Source organism: Megascapheus bottae, chromosome 13, assembly GCF_031878675.1.
Source record: "Megascapheus bottae isolate mThoBot1 chromosome 13, mThoBot2.hap1, whole genome shotgun sequence".
NCBI lineage: Eukaryota > Metazoa > Chordata > Mammalia > Rodentia > Geomyidae > Megascapheus > Megascapheus bottae.
Genome location: NC_143521.1, coordinates 24,375,362 through 24,396,337, shown reverse-complemented (window position 1 = coordinate 24,396,337; position 20,976 = coordinate 24,375,362). Strand labels below are relative to the sequence as shown.

The following is a 20,976-nucleotide window of genomic DNA, read 5'->3' as shown; positions in this document are numbered from 1 at the left end:
AAATTATTTTAGGCTTTAGGTTCATAGGGAAATTCATAGTTTTCTGAATTATCCCCAGCAATTACCCTTCTCTTTGGCACCAAATCCATGGTGATGTAGATATAAACAAGGCACTCTATCTATGCTGTATTAAATGGTACTTCTGCAATGGAAATTTCAGAATTCTGAAATTTACCTGAGGAGCTACTTACAGAATAGATAAATTAAAAGAAATGAGATTATTTTACAGATTTGCTTCATGTAAATATGAAGTGTTCTGTTACACTTTCCTGGTGGTGAGGAGAAACAACAGAGTGGCTTGTGATAATTTTATAACTAAATACAAAAGCTATATAAGGGTCTTACATGTTGATGAATAGTTTCATCCTTGTTTCTAATTCAGTCTTTTAGCAGAAAAAATATGCTAAGATGGGGGAATCCATAAGGAAACACTGCTCCATTTTAACTTCTATTGATAAAGTCTGGAATTTGAAGACAATAAAATTATAAATAAGTAAATACAAGACAGCATTGTCAGGAAACAGCTTTGCAATGATAAAACATATTAAAATTAAATGAAGCACATGTATGTATGTATGCAAATTTCTGAATATATATATATATTCTCATGTAGAGAAACCAGATATCTGTAAGTAAATTTATATTATAAAAGCTTTAAATGTATATATGATTTCTATCAAATTATACCTTCTTTTTAAAATATTTATATATAAATATTATGTTCATCAGACCTATCTTCTTTAGTGTCTTTTCTAAGAACATTCCATCCCATTCTTTTATCCCTCACAACAAAGATTTCCTAGTCATACAACAATGTATGACTGGTTTAGTAGCAAGCAGGATTCAATTGAAAAAGAGAAAGTACATATACTCTATTGGTGATCAAATTGATAACAGTATTAGTTTTATGTGGTTTAATACATTGAGTTCTTTTAACACCATTGAATATCATACAGATAGCCTACATATTGAGCTGATTCTAGGGAATAAAAATTAGGAAGTGGAATTCTATATTTTTAAATATACAGTTAGGAAACATGTTTTTTTTCATTTGTGTGTTTATTCATTTTTTAAAATATTTTTATTGTAATTAATAAAAGGATTACATGATATTTGCCAGATAGAAGGTGCCTTAAATCAAGTAAATTGATACCCTTTCACATGTCTTGGTCCCCATTACACTGCCCCTCACCCACCCATCTTGGTTTTCCCCCCTTCCCTATCCAAGTTAAAATAAATGATACAAATATATCCAATATATTAGATAACAAAGTGAGATACTGTAACAATATGAGATAACCAAGGGAGAGCAAAAGAGATGAGATTATATGTGTATGTGTGTGTCCTTGTGCTTGTATGTTTTTGCGTATGCCAGCAATCTTGAAGCTCTGTCCCTGAGCTTTATAGCCCAAGGCTAGTTCCTTGAGCAACAGCCATATTTCAAGTTTTTGTTTTGTTTTGTTGTTTGAATAAATACAACAGTTGTACTCACTAGATAGTATGTGAAGGTGGTCCAGGAAAGGAGAAGAAAATGGGAGAGTGAAAGGGAAGGGGAAACATGGTTCAAAGTATTTGTACTTTTTACCTTACTGATGTAACTGTAACCCTTCTATATATCACATCCACAATAACAATAACATATTTTGGAAAGATATTATAAAGATCAAAATGAGGAATATGTACAATAAATATAATAGCAAAAAGTGAAAAAATACAAAGTAAATTTGTTTTGAGATTCTCACTATCCTAACCAGGTTGGCTTCAATCCATATTTCACAAGTCTCAGAACCCTTGTACTTAATCTGAAAATTGGAAATGATCTAGAAATTAACAAATCTAAAAAGTGCTAATTTAAAAGTAGATAAACTTAGAAGTGTACCCTTTAATTTTTCCTCAAGTTTATAAGAGTAACCATCTCTATAATGCATATGTATGTGGCCACACAAACACTCAAAAAAATCGGCTGGTTTGGAAAAACTAAATGTTTAAAATATTCTATTCTGATACAAAACTGCAGAATTTTTCAGTACAATCTATTGTGATTTAAACATATATATTTCAATATATATGCATACTTTACATGAGTACATATGTATAATTTATACATGTTTCATAGTGGTATGCATAATTTTATTAGTATAAACAAATAATTTCCAAACACACATTTCAAAATATTTCACATTAAAAATGACTTAACAATCTCAAAATAGGATACAAATTCTTATAATTTTAGAATTGTGACCAATGTAGTTTTTGAATAAATAAGATACAGGAGTATTTATTAAAACACTCACTTTTAATATGTCCAAAATTCACATGAAATTAAATAATAACACAAAAAATGCAATACTCCAATGCATTCAATTATTAAAGACACTGATTATCAAGATACTAAAGGTCATAACTGCCAAAAATATTTACTTCAGTATTCAATTTTTAAAATTATTTTAAGAAATTGTGATGTGAATTACTAATGAGTTATGAAAATTTGTTCAAATTTCCAGAGCTTGAGATAGTCCCCACATTATTTTTCATTGATTTTTAATTGCAAGTTTACTTCTCATTACTTTGTTAACTGTATTAAATTTGGATACATCATACCACTGCATAATTTTTTTCAGTAAAAATATTGTTATTCATGAACTGCCAGAGTATAATAGCGACTCTTGACTGTATCATTGGGGGAAGTCATATCTTGTGTTTCTAGATATGTTGTGAAAAACCTCTTATTTTACTTATAATAAAAATGGAATTATTGCTGATTTCCTGTGCACATATGAGTTGAATTTCTTCAAATAAATCTTATGCTTTTTCTGTGCCCACAGAGACATCTGGATACTCATCAGAAGTGTAAAAATCCCAACTAGAGGGGAAAAAAACAAATAATGACCCTTCTAAATTTATATGAATGATGCAATATATCAAAATAGAACAATATAAAAGCTATAAATATTTCTAACATATTGTATCATTTCTTATCAATTTCTTCTTATTCATTAAGCATCACGATATAATTTGAATAAGTACAAAGCAGGAATAAGAAATTTCCCACAAAATTCTACATTTTTATATCACAATATCACAAAATGGCTTCAAATAAAGAGTGCTTAGAATAACAGTCCTTCATGTATTCACACACGCATTTTCATGTTATACACAATATGTCACATGATGATTAAGATTTGTCATCAAATTATGAGCAAATACTGAATGTAACATATCTCTGAACATACAGAGAGCATATGCAGTTTAACCTTCTATTGTGTATTAAAGTGCCTGTTATTAATGATTGCTTTCTCAATTCTCCCTGGCCCACCCTCTAGGCTCATTGGAACATCACATACTTCCTTTTGAGTTTAAGCAGTAGTTATATAGAAATATATGGTGAACATTATTTCAGTATTTTAATACTGGATGTGAATTTATAACGTCAATAAAGATTATAGTGTCAATAAAACTTACCAGGCAGTGTTTGAGTCATTACTGTAAAACTAATCCATGATCCAATCTATGAAATTAAAATAAACAAATAAATGTATGGAAAACAACCATGAGTTAACATATTTATAGTTCATCAAGTGACTTTCTTCATATAGCCTTAAATAAGCTATTTTAAAGCATACACATTGGAAAAGCTATATGTAGAAATAAATTTTCAAGAAACAATATTTACTAATATTCTAATAAAAATTAAAAAATTAAGGAAATGTATCATATAAGGCAAGGAAGAGTATTATTTTAAAATGTTTGAGAAACATTAAAATTCATAAATATAACTTGGACACTAGAAGGTCAAGGGAGATTGGAATTGGGAGGACAAGGCTTCCCCAGTCCAAGTATATATACAAGGCTTGTCCCAGTGGCTGGATATAGTGGTGAGCCTGTCAACCCAGTTCTGGGAGGCTAAGGTCGGGAGGATCTGGCTTTAAACTGGATGAAGACCTGGGTCAATTCCTCGGTAGCACCTACATCAAAAAGCAGGAAGTGGGGTTGTGCCTCAGGTGGTAGAATTCTAGCCTTAAGAAAGCACAAGACGGGCTGGGAGTTTGGCCTAGTGGTTAAAGTGCTTGCTTAGCATGCATGAAGACCCGGGTTTGATTCCTCGGCACCACATACATAGAAAAAAGCCAGAAGTGGTGCTGAGGCTCAAGTGGTAGAGCTCTAGCCTTGAGAAAGTCCAAGGACAGTGCTCAGGACCTGAGCTCAAGCCCAGGACTGGTAAAAAAAAAAAAAAAAAAAAAAAAAAAAGCACAAGGCCTTTGCTCAGGTATAACTGTGGTGACATACAATTGTCATCCGGGCCACAACAGGAAGAATTATATGGGAAGTTCAAGTAGACCCTGGTAGCTCATGCTTGTAATCCAAGCACTCAAGGAGCTAAAACCTGAAAATTGCAGTATGAATTGAGCCAGGACAGGAAAGTCTGTGAGATTCTTATCTCTAAACCCAAAATATAAGAATAAATAAATAAATACACAAACAACAACAACAAACTGGAAATGAAGCTGTAAGTCAAGTGTTAGAATGCTATCTCTGTGCAAAAAATCTAAGGTTTTGAGGGATGACCACAACAAAAAAGAAAAAGGAAAAAAATGTCTATGTAGGAAAGCAAAACCTCATCTCATAATAACTTCCACAAAAAAGGTAGGAGAAGATGTGGTTTAATGGTAGAATAACTGCCTAGTAAGTGCAAGCCATACTATCACACAACAAACAAAGAAAATATTTCAAAGCTTTTTATGTAAAAGTACTTATGAGTAAATACTCCTTCCTATAGCAAAAACCATGGTTGAAATATATTTTTGTCCATGTCTATGGTATGACTTGAATTTATATTGCTAAATGTTAATTTTTAGTTTAGTTCTCTATATTATTTATTTATCTATTCATTTTTGCCAGTTTGGGGGTTGGAACTCTGGGCCTGGGCACTGTTCTCAAGCTCCATTTTGCTCAAGGTAAGCTTGTGGTTCCACTTGAGCCACAGAACCACTTTGGGCTTTTTGTTTTTGTGATTGATTGAAATTAAGAATCTCATGAACATTTTCATGCCCAGGCTGTCCTTGAACCATCATCAGTTCTCAGCCTCCTGAGTGGCTACAATTACACGCATGAGTCACTGCCACCAGCTAATTTCTCCATATGCATTTTACCTATTAATATGTGATACATGTAGACCATAAGTATCTATACATATATATACATGTATATATTCACTTCATTATCAAACACTTATCTACAGGCTATCATACCTCATAAGTGTAGTTAGGACATGACACCAGGAAAAACATCCATGTTAGAGGGTTATAATTTGGACTTGGAAAACAAGCATTATTTCCTTGTAGAAAAAAATAAAAGAATATTGGTGTTAAACATTGGAAGTTTGCTTATATGCTTATATTACACATCATATGAAATGTTATCAGACATTCATAGCCATATAATTCATAAATTTCTCAAAAGAAACCTACTTCAAACGTTATGACATAGTTTTAGTTTCAAATTTAATAAACTGTTATGAGAATTTCTATTTCTCAACTTTATTAAAACATTTAAAAATTCAAACTGTTTTACTTTTTTCTAATTTTTTATTGCAAAGGTGATGTATGGAAGGGTTACAGTTACATAAACCAGGTAATGAGTACATTTCTTTTTGAACAATATCAACACTGCCTATTTATTTTTCTGTTTTTTCTCTCCCAACATTTCCATTTCTTAGCTTTCATTTCAATAAACATGATTTTATATGATCATATACACATAGCTATTGAGCCCTTGTAAATTCTCAGAATAACCACCTTTGGGCTTGTTGTGTGACTGTATATTATGTACAATTGTAATTTTACTATTCTTTGGGTTACTTGTAGATTTATAAGAATGCTCTAATTTTTAAAAATAAGGAAAGCCGCACAATCTATGTTTCTAAAGATGTGAGGGACCTCTATGATGAAAATATTAAAAACCTGAAAAAAAGAAATTGAAGCAGATTTAAGGAAATGGGAAAACATTCCATACTCCTGGATTGGGAGAACTGACATCATGAAAATGGAAGTAATGCCCAGAGCTACCTACAACTTCAATGCAATATCAATCAAAATCCCAACAACATTCTTCAATGACATAGAAGAAGCAATCCAAAAATGCACATTGAATAACCTAAGACCCCGAATAGCACAAACAATCCTTAGTAGGAAGAACAGTGGAAGAATAATAATACCAATCTTTAAAGTTTAAGAAGGCTTGACTGAAGGCGACCGCTTAGTGTGAGTCTTTCTGAGCTCTCACCAAGATACCAGTTCAGGCATCGTAGGGGAAATTTCTTACATGAAAACATAGTAATAAAAATATCTTGTTGTCTTGTCTCCTATCTCTTCACTCATAGTTCCTTTTGGGGATTGTGTAGGACTTTTTTTAATTTACAAAACACCATGCAAAGACATGATATATGAAGAGATAGGAGACAAGACACCACTCAAAGAGTGGTGATGAAAGAAATAAAAAGAGAACTCTAGGGGCTGGGAGTTTGGCCTAGTGGTAAGAGTGCTTGCCTGGCATGCATGAAGACCCACATACATAGAAAAAGCCAGAAGTGGTGCTGTGGCTCAAGTGGTAGAGTGCTAGCCTTGAGAAAGCCCAAGGACAATGCTCAGCCCCTGAGCTCAAGCCACAGAACTGGCAAAAAAAAAAAAAAAAAAAAAAAAGAGAACTCTAAAAACAAGTCCAGAAATATAAACAGGAAATTGCCAAGGAATTTATCAATTTTAAAAGAGAAATAGAGACAAAACATAGAAACTTTATAATTCTGTAGATGGAATGAAGGGAATGCAACACTTACTCACCGAGATTATAGCAGAAAATTTCCACAGTCTCAAAAGAGAAAAATCTCACCCACAAAACCAAAGCCTATAGAATACCTAATAAACAAGACCCCAGAAGGAACTCTTGGAGACCCATCATAGTAAAAATATTAGACCTGAATAGTAAAGATCAGCATTTATATTTGATGGACAATCAAAAACATTTATAACAAAGAAAATTATATGAATTTATGAACACTAAGCCAGCATTACAGAAATATTAAATAATCAAGAATATAGAGCAGGGGGCCGGGAGTTTGGCCTAGTGGTTAAAGTGCTTGCCTAGCATGCATGAAGACCCGGGTTCGATTCCTTGGTACCACATATATAGAAAAAGCCGGAAGTGGTGCTGAGGCTCAAGTGGTAGAGCTCTACCCTTGAGAAAGTCCAAGGAGAGTGCTCAGGCCCTGAACTCAAGCCCAGGACTGGCAAAAAAAAAAAAAAAGAGCAGAACTTAAATTTAGTTTATAATCCCCTTTCATTCTCAACTGATTAGTGTCAGTCAAACTGACATTTAAGTAAGAATCTATTCACAATTATATATATTTATAAAATAACTCACTTCAGTGATATTTTCTTCAGTATGTTAACAGTATTTAACTCTTTCGAACATAAACAGTTTTAGAATGTAAAATTGGGAAAAACAAAACAAAACAAAATACAGAGCAGAACAGCAGGGAATCACATCAAAATCTATCACCTACAGATCAGATTAGTAAGCTACAAATGAAGAGGAAGAGAGAGAGAGAGAGAGAGAGAGAGAGAGAGAGAGAGAGAGAGAGAGAGAGAACTACAGAAGTAATAAATGAGTAATGACAAAAGGCACAAAATTATTCTCCGATATTACCTTAAATATGAATGTGCTAAACTCTACAGTCAAAAGAAGAACTGCAGAATTGATTAGAAAACTAGATCCATCAATATGCTTCCTCCAAGAGACCCACCTCACTGACAAAGATAGCAACAAACTCCAAATGAAGAGAAGGAAAAGAATTTTCATTCCAATGCACTGTTCAAAAAAGCAGAAGTAGCAATCTTAATCTCTGACAAAAATAACCTCTTGGTTAAGTCAGTACAAAAAGATAAAGATGGACACTAAATATTAATAAATGGGTCAATTCATAATCAGAGTATTACAGGTATTTACATTTACTCTCCCTTTATTGGAGCACAGATATATGCCAAGAGAATTCTCATAGAGCTACAGGAAAAGACAGACTCAAACAGAGTCATAGTGAAAGATTTCAATATGCCTCCCTCACCAAAGGACAGCTTAACCAAGCAAAATATAACAAAAGAAATCTCTGAGTTAAAGGATACCATAGCAAAGCTGCGTTTAGCAGACATCCACAGCAACAGCAAAGCACTATACATTTTTCTCTGTGGCCCAAGGAACAGTCTCTAAAATAGATCATATAATAGTTCACACGAACAAACTAAGCAGATACAAGAGGACTGATATAATCCCCTGCATTCTATCTGACCACAGTGGAATTAGACTAGTTCTGAACTACATAGTACGTTGTAAAATCCACTCAAACACATGAAAGTTGAATAACACACTACTAAATAATACCTATGTTACAGAACAAGTTAAAGAAGAAATTGAAGTTTTTCTACAGTGCAATGAAAATGAAAACACATCGCAAATGAATTTATAGGACACAGTAAAAGCAGTCCTAAGAGACAAATTTATCGTTCTAGGAGACCATATTAAAAAGACAGAAGAAACTCATGTAAATAACTTAAAGAAGCAATAAAAGCACCTAGAGGATCAAGAATAAGTTAACTCAAGCAACTAGAGGGACAAAAAATAGAAAAAACAAAATCAGAAATACCTGAGATTGTAATGAGATCAACTAGTCATAAAATTAATAAATCAAAAAGCTGTTTTTTTGAGTCAACAAAATTGACAGAACCCTGACAAAATTAAAAAAAGGAAAGAGGAGACTCAAATAAACAATATTAGAGATACTATGGGAACAATCACAACCAATTTACAAAAAATCCAGAATATCATGAATTAAGTACTTCTAGGGCTTATATTCAATAAAACCAGAAAATTTAGTAGAAATGGATGCTTTTTTTAAATAGACAAAAACTTCCTAAATTGAACCAATGAGAAATAAGTCAACTGAACAACGCAATTTCATACAATGAGATAACAAAAACAATCAGAAGCCTGCAAAATAGAAAGAGCCCAGGCCCAGATGGTTTCACTGCAGAATTGTATAAGACTTTAAAAGATGAGTTAACACCTATACTCTTGAAACTCTTCTGAGAAATAGAAGCAGAGGGAGCCATCGCAAACTCATTCAATGAAGATCATTTCACACTCATCCCCAAACCAGGGAAGAATCCATCAAAAAAAGAGAACTACGGACCAGTTGCTCTGATGAACACAAACACAAAGTTCATCAATTAAATACTAGACAACAGACTCCAGAGACAAATGTTAAAATATTTAAGGATTAACGTACCTAAGGATGTAAAGGAATTAGCTACAAAAACTATAAAAGAAAGAAATCAAGGAGGATACCAGGAAATGGAAGAAATCCCATGCTCATCCATAGGAAGAATCAACATTTTTGAAAATGGCCATACTGCCAAAATTTATATACAATTTCAATGCAATTCAGATGGAACAACAAAAAACCTATAAATTCTAGGCAAAAAGAACAATGCAGGTGGTATTACTATCAGACTTTAAACTCTACTATAGAGTCAGAATAACAAAAAAAGCTTGGTATTGCCACAAAAATAGACCAAAAGATCAATGGAACAAAATAGAAAAATGAGAAATGAAATCACATACTTATAGTCAACTTACATTCAGCAGAGATATGATGTGGAATAAACATAGCCTCTTCAATTATTGGTGATGGGAAAACTGGGCAGCCACATGTAGAAAATTAAAAATTGGTCCCAGACTGTCACCACACATGGACATTAACTCAAAATGGGTCAAAGACCTCAATATAAGATCTGACACCCTGAAACTGTCACATTACAGAGCAGGAGAGACACTGGAACTCATAGGCACAATCACAAACTTCTTGAATAGAATCCCAGGGTCACAACAGAATGGAGAGAGACTCTGCAAATGGGACTACCTAAAAATAAAAGTTTCTGCACAAATACACAGTTACTAAGAAGAAAGACAGGCAACCAACTAGGAGAAGATATTGACCAACAATACATCGAATACTTAATATACAATATTTACAGGGAACTGAAGAAATAAATCCCTCCAGACCCAAAAAAACCAATTACTAAATGGGCAAGGGAACTAAAGAGAGACTTATCAGAGGAAGAAGTAAAAATGGCAAGATACATAAGAAAAAGCTCATCATCAATGGTCATAAAGGAAATGCAAATAAAAACAACCCTAAGATACCACCTTACCCCAATCACAATGGGCAATATTCTGAACTCAAACAACACTAAATGCTGGTGGGAATGTGGAGAAATAGGAACCCTATTGCGTTGTTGATGTGATTGGGATCTAGCACAACCACTTTGGAAGGCAGTTTGGAGGTTTCTCAAAAAACTGAAAATACATTTTCCCAATGACTTAGCCATACAACTCCTAGGCATCTACCTTCAGCATCATAACCCAGGATATGATAAGGACACCTGCACAGCTGTTGCTTTCAGCCTCCTGAGGAAGTAAGATTATAAGATGGAGCCTGGCAGTTCGTCAACGAGGATGAGTTAGTATTTAATGACCAGGAAATTTCTTTGCATTGGTTGATTTGTTTTCTCCATGCTCGTGGATAGAGCGTGATCGCTAGATTCATGTATGCTTGCTGCGTGTGCATATGACCTTTACTGTGATTGGCTGCTGTATGATATAAATGGTAGAGGATTTCTGGGGGAGGAGAGAAAAGAGAAAGACAGAGAAGAGAGAATAGAGAGAAATAAAAAGACCTCTGTTTACAGCTATTTGAGTCTGTGGTCATTCCCAGTCTGCTTCCGAAGTGACGCGTCGTTGTGGCAGGCAGCGACACACAGCCATGTTCATCGCTGCACTATTCACAATAGCCAGGCGATGGAAACACCCAGATGCCCTACTACAGATTAATATAAAAATGTGGTATATATATATATATATATAATTCTTTATAGCCACCAGAAAAAATAAAATAATTGTATTCACTGGGAAGTAGATGGAACTAGAGCAAATCATGTTGCGTGAGATAAGCCAAGACCAAAGTAACAAAAGGTACATGGTCTCCTTGGTATGTGGATAGTAGATGTAAACAGTACGACAAGAATGATGATTCAATACCTGGGTAATCAGGGTCATTGACATGAGCTTGGAGAAATAAATATAACTATATAGACATATAATGGGATATATATTATATAGACATATTGATATCTACATCAGTATGTATCTATGACATGCAAGGATTCAACTTAATTTTACTTTTGTTCTTAAATTCATATGCTAGTGATTGAATATAGAGATTCCATTCTTAAATGCTTATCTGTTAAACTTGACATTTGAAATATAAGGTAAAAAAACCAGTGTTAATAAAATATTTTAGTAAGGAATGAGAAAAAAATAACTTGGTACTGGCACAAAAATAGGCCTAAGGAACAATGGAATATAATAGAAGACCCAGAATTGAGCCAACAGAGTTATAGGCACCAAAAAATTGATGATGGAGCTAGATAAACAAGATGGACAAAAGCCAGCCTCTTTACCAGACAGAACTGGCTATCCTCAGAAAACTGATTCCAGTTCTTAATATATTGCCTTACACTAGAATCAATTTCAAATGGATCAAATTACTTCAATATAAGGCCTGGTAATCTGAAAGTATTACAAGAAGAGATAAGGAAAACTGTAGGGCTCCTTGGCACAGAACTAAACTTCCTAAGTAAAAATTCAGAATCACAACAAATGAATGATGACTGAATGAATGGTGTTGCATCAAACCGGTGAGTTTTTGCATGGCAGAGCACACATAAAATGTAGAAAATACAACGAATGGGAGATCTTTATTAGCTATACATCAGTCAAGGGCCTCATATATGAAATATACTCAAAAATTTAAACAAAAAATAACAAATCCTTAAGAAAACAACAACCTGATTAATAAATGTACAAGAGACTTAAAGAGAAACTTCTCAGAAGAAGATTGGCAATAAACACATGAAGAGCTAGTCAACATTTCTGGCCATAAAATGCAAACCAAAATAACATTTTCAAGAAAACTAACAATAATAGATGCTAGCAGGAATGTAGTCAAAAGGGAACACTGCTACACTATTGGTGGAAATTTAAATTTGTTCAAAAACTCTCCAAGGGAATGTATAGATTCCTTAACTGCTTAACTATAGAGGCTCCTGATGACCCAGCAATCCCACCCATGGGCATATATTGAACACAAACCAGAGCACACTAAAGCTACCAACACAACCATGTCCACTGAAGTACTGTTTGCCATACCAAAGATACAAAATTAACCTAAATGCCCCTTAGTGAACAAATGCAATCTCCTGTGCTGTCAAAATGCATGTGTTTGATTATTAAATACCTCAACAAAATCTTTGTATTGAAGTAGTCAAAATCCAAAGGGTGTTTTATAAAAATATCATTTAAATCAAGAGTGAAAAATTTGTCACAAGATTAAACTGAATCAATATAGTTAATTCTAAAATGCCACATAAATTATTTCTGCTACTAAATCAGGAGCATTATTTACAGCTTTCATCATGTTCTGCCTATTCTCAGTTGATTTTGTTTTTGTGTTTTCCTCAGGAAACATTTTTGAAAATATACCTAATGATTTCAAGTTGAACTTTGAGCTGCAACATTTGTAACGATAAATATAAATTATCAGACTGCTGTTTTATTCACATATTGAGATGTACTCTGATAACAAAACACCGATTCTCTTTTAGTTAACACAAAAGTCATAATGAAATATGTTGTTCTAATAATAAAGTCAGAAAGGACGTTATTGTTACATTTAAAAAGAAATGGAACAATCTGAAAAAATTATGTTAGTTGAAGTAAGTCAAACTGAGAGAGATTACAGTGCATGTTTTCCTTATATTTGGATGATGTGCTAGTGTATACAAATATATTAATTGAACTGTGATAAATTCACAGTAGACCTCAAGTAATGTAATTTCTTAGAAAATGAAGTTAAAGAACAAGAGGAAATGGATATACAAATGAAGAGAAGGGGTAAATTCAGTCAAGATTAAGAAAATTTAGCGAAGGGATGGGAATGGGTAGGATATGTGAGAATGTTGTAAAGGGTGACCTCAATCAAGATATGTTTTATTAATATATTTATAAACTTCTTTGCCAAATAGCAACTCTTTTGTACCACTACTACAAGATAAGAAAAAACATTTAAAAAATAATAAATAGAAAAGATATTTCAAAGATTTCACTCCAGTGATCTGTAATGGAGTCAGTTGTAGTAAACAGATACATGAATAAAACATTCACCATGGTGAGTTACATGCACTAATGCTGTTTAGATTTCAACCTGCTAAGAACTATATTATGGTCATGGTAAGGCAACATGACTCATGTACATTAATGAGAAACCTCTAGTCCCATAATTAATTACAATCATTTTTTTCTGAAAGAATACATTCATATTTATGAGTAAAGAATCATTTTATGTTTTCTTTACATTTTAGCCTATCAAATACTCATTCATGTCCTGTATTAGCCATTTAAGACATACACATCCTCCATAATGAATGCTCCATTATGTACTAGTATGTACATCTCAGAGCAGGATATCAGAATAAAGAACCAAATCTGTTAAAATGGACTTTTATATCACATATTTTCCCTAGAAGTTGTTAACCTGATAGATGGCTGGACTGTCTTCTTGAGGAAACATCTAAGGTAATGGATCTTAGAGATAATGGGTACCTTTAAATCATTGATATACCGTAGCATATACTGTGTTTCATGGAAGATATTTCCTACTTGGGAATAAAAATATCAAATCCTTAAGACATCAAAATTATGAAAAAACTTTTTTGCAAAATGGGTCTGATTATTGAGGAGACAAAACTGTTCATTATTTAATTGAATGAGAACCATATTTTGTTTCACTGTAATTCACTTGGACATTTGTACATGTTTCTTCAACACCAAGACAATAACTATTCCCACGGATCAATGTTCAGAGAAATGTGTGGAGAAAAAATGACAAATCCCTGAAGCAAACACATTTAAAATTCACCCACTTAATGAAATAAAAAAATATTTCAATACAAGTAAAGTGCGGTAATATGAGTTATATGTATATTATACCAGAATAAAGCTTTCTAAACATTATACATATACATACACACATGTGTACAGTATGTACACACATTTTCAAAATATGGTCTGTGTGTATGTGTGTGTGTGTGTATCCACTTTTAAAATTAAGGCTCTGTCAAATCTCAAAATGTTTACTGACAATCATCATTCATGTAACATTGTAATATTATGCATATTCTTATATTCATATATTAACTGATATTCTATTATAAAATTTCATTTCATAATTCGCCACCTTTAGCTACATGTAACCATTTTGAAAGTATTCAACAGGCTGCTATAAATAAGAGGAGGAAAGAAAAAAGCAAAAACATTCAAGTAAGTTATTTTTAAAGCAACAAATAGCTTTATATATTTAAAATACAATTCCCTAAATATTAATTGCACAAAATAATACATATTAATATGACACTTTCATTCACAAATATTATGATCATATTCACATACTCATTATAACTGTACTAAAAGTCCAAATGTTGACCATTTTTCTTTGAAGTTTGCCAATATTTCTTATGTTGTTGGAAATTGCAACATAAAAATAGAGACCTGAATTTTCAGAATTCTGTTTCATTTGTATATTACATAAATAATAGCAAATGATAGATAAATAATATAGATCTTTACTTTTTCATTCAACTTTATTAATTAATTTCAGATATCTAGAGCAAGATTTTTGCCTAGTATTTTCATGAATACTACAGTGATATCCAACTACACTGCATTTTAGAAAATTACTATGGAATGTGATTTGATTAAAATATTTAGAAAAAAGAAACAGTATGTAAAAATGTTTATGTATTCAATCCAACAGTTGCTATTATTCTTAAAAGCTGTTGTAAAGCTTCTTGAAATAATTATCAACTTTCAGTATGAGAAAAAAAATGTAAGGAAACTCACCTGTGTGATTTGGATGAGCTAAGATCACATTGATGAAATGATTCCCAGCTTCACAAATCTGTAAAAGATATTAACTAATTCAGTGTAATATTTCTGCGCCCATTGAAAGCTATTTCTAAAGAAGTATAAACCCAATTCAATGTATTAACTGAAGAGTTCATATATATGTTTATATGTGTACATATCTGTAATATGTAATACATGTATAAATAATGCATACAGTATATTTATTATTGTAAAAAAATAAATGTTCTGACAATACAAGAGCTGTATGTGCACATAATTAATCTAACATTACTGGTTATGATACGTTAAAATTAAGAAGATATTTTTGGCTCTCTTTGATAACTCATTCTATATATCATATTAATTAGAAGGTGCTGGCAAGACATGCTAGTACAGTCCTTTAATTTCAGCTCCTTAGGAAGAGAAGCAGGAAAATAAAATAATTGAAGCCATCCTGGGCAAAATTTAAGCAGACCTAATTAAAAAAATTAGTATAAAACTATTTGGGGTACATGCTTCAAGTTGTTCAACACAACTCTGTCAGGTCAGAAACCATGGAAGCATCACAAACACTAGGATAAAAGGAGAAGGAAAAGGATCCAAAAAGAAAGAAGAAAGGAAGAAGGTGGGAAGAAGAGAGAAAACAGGGGAAAAAGAGAAAGAAAGTGAAAGAAGAGGAGAGAGAAGTCTTTTATTGTATATGAATTCGAATTTGATGTAATAACACAGACTTCTTAAAGATGTTTTAAAGTGATCTCCTGGTCATGTATGGTTTACTTGTAATCCTTTTCATAGGCAACTATGGTTCTCCAAGATCAATGACTTGCTACACATCCCTGGGATGAATAATTCCCTAATTCAGAATGAATACTATTTGAGGCTAAGACTCTCACTATCCGCAATGTTTACCTTATCTGACTTAACACAACCATTTTGTTCTACACATAGGGCTATTACGGATAACAGATTATGACATTCAATAATCTTTATTGCTTGGACTCACTCAACTTTTATCTATAGTAAATCCCCAAAGTAGGGCATATTATTGACTTAATGTCCAAATAGTCTTTTAAACATGTACTTCTATTACTTTCAGCCATTTCTGTGTGCATGTGTTCAAATATAGTATATTTTATATACTCCTAATGAATAAGAGAATATATTTTGACATATTCTAATAGGAAAAAGAGAGTGAAAGGGATTCAGTACCTCTTCTGTTATATAAAAGAACTTATCAGCTGGGTGTTTGGCTTAGCGATAGAGTGCTTGCACGAGGACTCAGGTACGATTCCTTAGTACCACATACATAGAAAATAGCCAGAAGTGATGCTGAGGCTCAAGTGGTAGAGTTCTAGCCTTGAGAAAATCCAAGGACAGTGCTCATGGCCTGAGCTCAAGCCCAGGACTGGCAAAAAAAAAAGAAGTTGTCATCTTTTCTGTTATATAAAAACAAATATTACCTATTCTGTTATAGAAAAATGCTACTGAACCAGTCACCTTCTGTGAATTATTTTTTATTCTAATATTAATTAAATATACCAAGTATGTTAAATTTACATTTAACAATAAAATTATGAATTTCATACCAAAACCATGTGTAATAGTTGGAGGAGAGGAATTTTATATACTGAATTTTCTTGAAAAAGTAAAGATGAACTTTAGATATTTAGTAATGTACTTTAATTGCTCAAAGTATGATAAAGTGTGCTGTTCTCATATATGCATACAATGTATCCCAATCAAAGTTACCTCCTCCATCACTACCTTCTTCCATCTTATTTTCTTTAAAAATATTCAACAAATTTTCCTTATTTTTGTTTTCATTTATGCAAATAAAATATCTCAACCATGTTCATCTTTATTCATTCTCACTATTAGCCCTTTTCCCTTCTGCTGGAATCCAGATCCTAGCAGAATCTTTATTACTTTATTATCACTGTTCATTTCTCTTTCATTTTGTTTTGTGGGTCACATGAGGCTTGAAGTCTGGGCCTGGAGGCTGTCCCTGAGGTCTTCAGCTCAATGTTACCATCCAACCCCTAGAGCCACAACGGGGTCACTTGCCCTTTTCTACTGATTAACTGGAGATAAGTATCTCAGGGACTTTAGTGCCCAGGCTGGCTTTGAACCCCGATCCTCAGACCTCAGCCTCCTGAGTAGCTACAAATACAGGTGTGGATCACCGGCCCATTTTCATTGTTCATTTTTCAGTGTGTACTAATTATATCAAGGAATTTCACCATAATATTTCAGATGTACATATATTATATATTGATCACAGTACCCCTTTCTACTTCTTTATTTTTCCCCACCGTTACACCTCTACTCACCATTGGTTTCATTGTGATTCTCTAGGCCATCTTTATAAATACTTGAAATATATTTTGAAATGATTTACACACCATCATGCCTTTTCCCTCTGCCATTCTCCTCATTTGTAAACAATCCCATACCTAGAATCAGGCTCTCTATTTGTCTTTCTGTCTATCTGTCTGTCTCTGTCTCTCTCTGTCTCTCTGTGTCTGTTTCTCTGTCTCTCTCTTTCTCTCTCTCTCTACTTCCTTCCCTCCCTTTTTCCCTCTCTCTTCTCCCCTCTTCCCCTGTGTGTATATGTGTCAATGAATGTATGTATCCTATGAGTCTAGTGTCCATAATATATGAATAAAATTATATGCTTATTTCTGGTATTTGAAGAACCTCTCAACTGATATGCCTAGTTGTTACACTAATTTTCATTCCCAACAAGAGCACATGACATCATGGTCAACATTTGTTTTTATTTATATTCTTGGTGATTTCCATTCTAGTTACTTTTGAAATGACATCCTAGTGCAATTTTGATTTTTCTTTACTATAGAGCTAAGTATGATGGTCATTTTTTCCTGTTCCTATAAGCCATTTTGGATTTCTCCTTCTGAAAATGGTTCTCTCTGATCTTTTCCCCTATTTATTTACTGGGCTATATTTTCTCTTTGCAGTCTAATTATTTGGGTTCTCTATACATTCTGTGGGTTATTTCCTGGTCCTAGGGATTCTTTGATTTGATATACAGACATAGTTTAAAGAAGTTCTACTTAACTACTCTTTTGTTCTTGGACAATTCAGAAAAGATAACAAAAGAAGTGTCCTGTGGTATATATAAAATTCTAGGTCTTCAAGTTCTTTGACATAAGGTAAGAAATAGAGGTCATATTTCTAGTCTCTTTAAAGAAGATAACTAGTTTTGCCAATACCATTTATCAAAGAGATTGTCTTTTAAATATATATTTGAGTTCATTGGTCCAAAATGAGATTACTGTGTTGTTTCATTCCTGGATTTTCTATTCTTTGATTTTCATGTCTGTGTGTCTATGATGGCAATTTCACTAATAATTAAAGGAAACTCTTTTCATTATAGGATGTAATATGAACTCTGAATTTGGGAAACTTCTGACATTATATTTTTTCTCCAGATTGTTTTACTCACAGTCTTTTATATTTTCATATGAATTTTAGATTGATGTTTCAATATCTGTGATGAATGATGCTGTGGTTTTGATGTGTGTTGCACTCAATCTATAGATCACTTTTGGGGGTAGGGCCATTTTCATTATATTAATTCTGGAAATTTCAGAGAATAATATATCTTCTGATTAGTTTTTATCATGATGTAATGCCATATGCAGTGCCTTACTGATAAAATTTTTAATTGAAATAATCGATGAAATAATAGTCATTTATTAATTAAATTGAAATAAAGAATCTACAAAATGTTTCATTCTTTGGTTTGATTTGAGGCTAACATATTTTTAACTTATTTTAACAAAATAATATTACCAATAGCAACAATAATCATACATTTTGCTTAATGATTTTTTATATCTGAAAATTTTTAAAGTATTTGATTTGTGAATACATTTTAATTTTAGTATATGGTATGCACTCACAGAGTAGAATATGATTTAATAGGAAAAGCAAACATTACATTCAGGTGCATAAATCTCATTTCTCACAATTCATATTGATGTTAGTAAAATTCCACATAATATTTTCTGTTGTAGAAAATAGAAAAAGTACTTTTTAAAATAATGTAAAAAACTAAAATAAAACTTCAGGCATTGAATTTACATTGTACATGATCAAATATATTTTAATGCAACTATAATTATAAATGTAGTTGTTACAGGTATAAAATATGGTATTTTATTGAATAAAATATACTGCATAAATTATAAATGACAACTTACAGCTGGTTTCAGAAGTTGTTTCATATATAAAACTGTTCTTTTATTGTAGAGCAATTTATAAATTTTAAACAACATAATTGCATTTAGTAAAGTATGAAAGCATGAAAGAATATGTACAACATGAAGGACTAAGTGATAATTAAAATTTGCTTGTGAAACCAGATGCGGTGGCTTATGCCTGTAATCCTAGCTACTCAGGAGGCTGAGATCTGAGGATCAAGGTTCAAAGCCAGCCTGGGCACAAAAAGGACCTGAGACTCATATCTCCAATTAACCTCTAGAAATCAGGAAGTGGGGCATGAATCGAGGGTAGGGCGGTAGCCTTGAGCTAAAGAGCTCAGGGACAGTACCCAGGCAGAGTACAAGCCCCCCCCCCCAAAAAAAAACTGCTTGTGAAATAATTCAAAGATTTTTCATGAGCTTTTATCTGTTTTTAACAGCTATATGTTTATAGGTAATAGTTACTGACTTTAATTTGAATTATTACTATTCCTACCAGCATGTTTTAAGTAAAAATCAGAAATTATATTACAGCATGTATACATGTATTAAGTCAAAATAATAGAATTTCCAATTTAAATTTTTGAAATAAATTTTATTAGATGATAACATCAACCAAATGGTGATTAGAAAGCTTTATTTCTCTGTTATTTTTTTGATAGGTGATTTGAAAGGCTGAGTGGAAAGTAAAGAGAAAATGAGAAAATCATACAAAAGTCTTTGCTTTAATTCTACAATTTTAAAATACTGTAAATCTTTACAAGCAGTCTACCTAGGCACTCAAATTGAGACTATTCCTCATGACCCCCTCAGAGCAGAGGGCTAGAAATTAAGGCTCTTCACTGTAGCCTACCATTTGTCCTTGATTCAACTCATCCATAAATACCACTCTTTCCAAAGCAGTTACATGGCTTTCCTGTGGTTCTTACTGCAGGGTTCCACACTCTACCTACATTAAAGCCTTTAATATATTTTTCCTGTCAAGAACTTCACTAATCAAAAATTACCTTTTACTATCCCCGAGGTTCTTTTCACCTAAATGTTACAAGAGAAGGTATCCTTATTGAGAAGAACAGTTTTTCTTCTCAATGCATACTTGCACATTTCAAATAATAAAAATCTCTGATGAATGGCAACAGTAAAGACAAAAAAAATGGGCAAAGTGTGATTTTCAGGACTTTGAACACTTGCTTAAATATGTTAAATGTGTTCAATTTGGTAAATTACTGAGGAGAGGAAAAGGCAATGAAAACAAATTAAAAAATACTTATTTTGCAAACAAATGGAAAGACATAATTGCTTTATACAGTGTGACAGTAAAATAGATAGGAAACTGATAATGAAAATAGGTATTTGATTATATAAAGCATATCCTATTGGCAACTTCTATTATGGTGCTTATATCCATTCTTTTGTGAGTAGGGCTAGATTAAGAGAATAAGAACTATTAAAATTCAAGAGATGAAAATGTAGTCTCTAGCCACAATCTTGACAGGAGTAAAACAAATTTGCACCTAAAAATTTTAAAGATTAATATTCCACTCTACATTTTTTTCTGTATTTAATCTGCTTATTTTTCCCTGTGAATCTGTGAATCCTGTATATACTAGAATGATCAAAAGTATATTAAAAGTCAGAAAACTATTTTTTAAAAGCACAGGTAAAAAAATTTTTTTTGGTC

General features: G+C 32.5%; 1 protein-coding gene across 1 annotated transcript in view; it reads right to left on the bottom strand.

Annotated features, from left to right (window-relative positions):
* Positions 1-2,735: 2,735 nt before the first annotated feature.
* Tecrl (trans-2,3-enoyl-CoA reductase like) overlaps positions 2,736-20,976 on the bottom strand; it is an 85,849-nt gene continuing 67,608 nt past the window's right edge. Inside the window, exons 9-12 of the mRNA XM_090344060.1 lie at positions 15,064-15,121; positions 5,250-5,335; positions 3,463-3,508; positions 2,736-2,863 (exon numbers count right to left, since the gene is read on the bottom strand). Of these exons, the coding sequence (XP_090200186.1) occupies positions 2,736-2,863; positions 3,463-3,508; positions 5,250-5,335; positions 15,064-15,121 (318 nt within the window). The remainder of the gene's footprint in view (positions 2,864-3,462; positions 3,509-5,249; positions 5,336-15,063; positions 15,122-20,976) is intronic.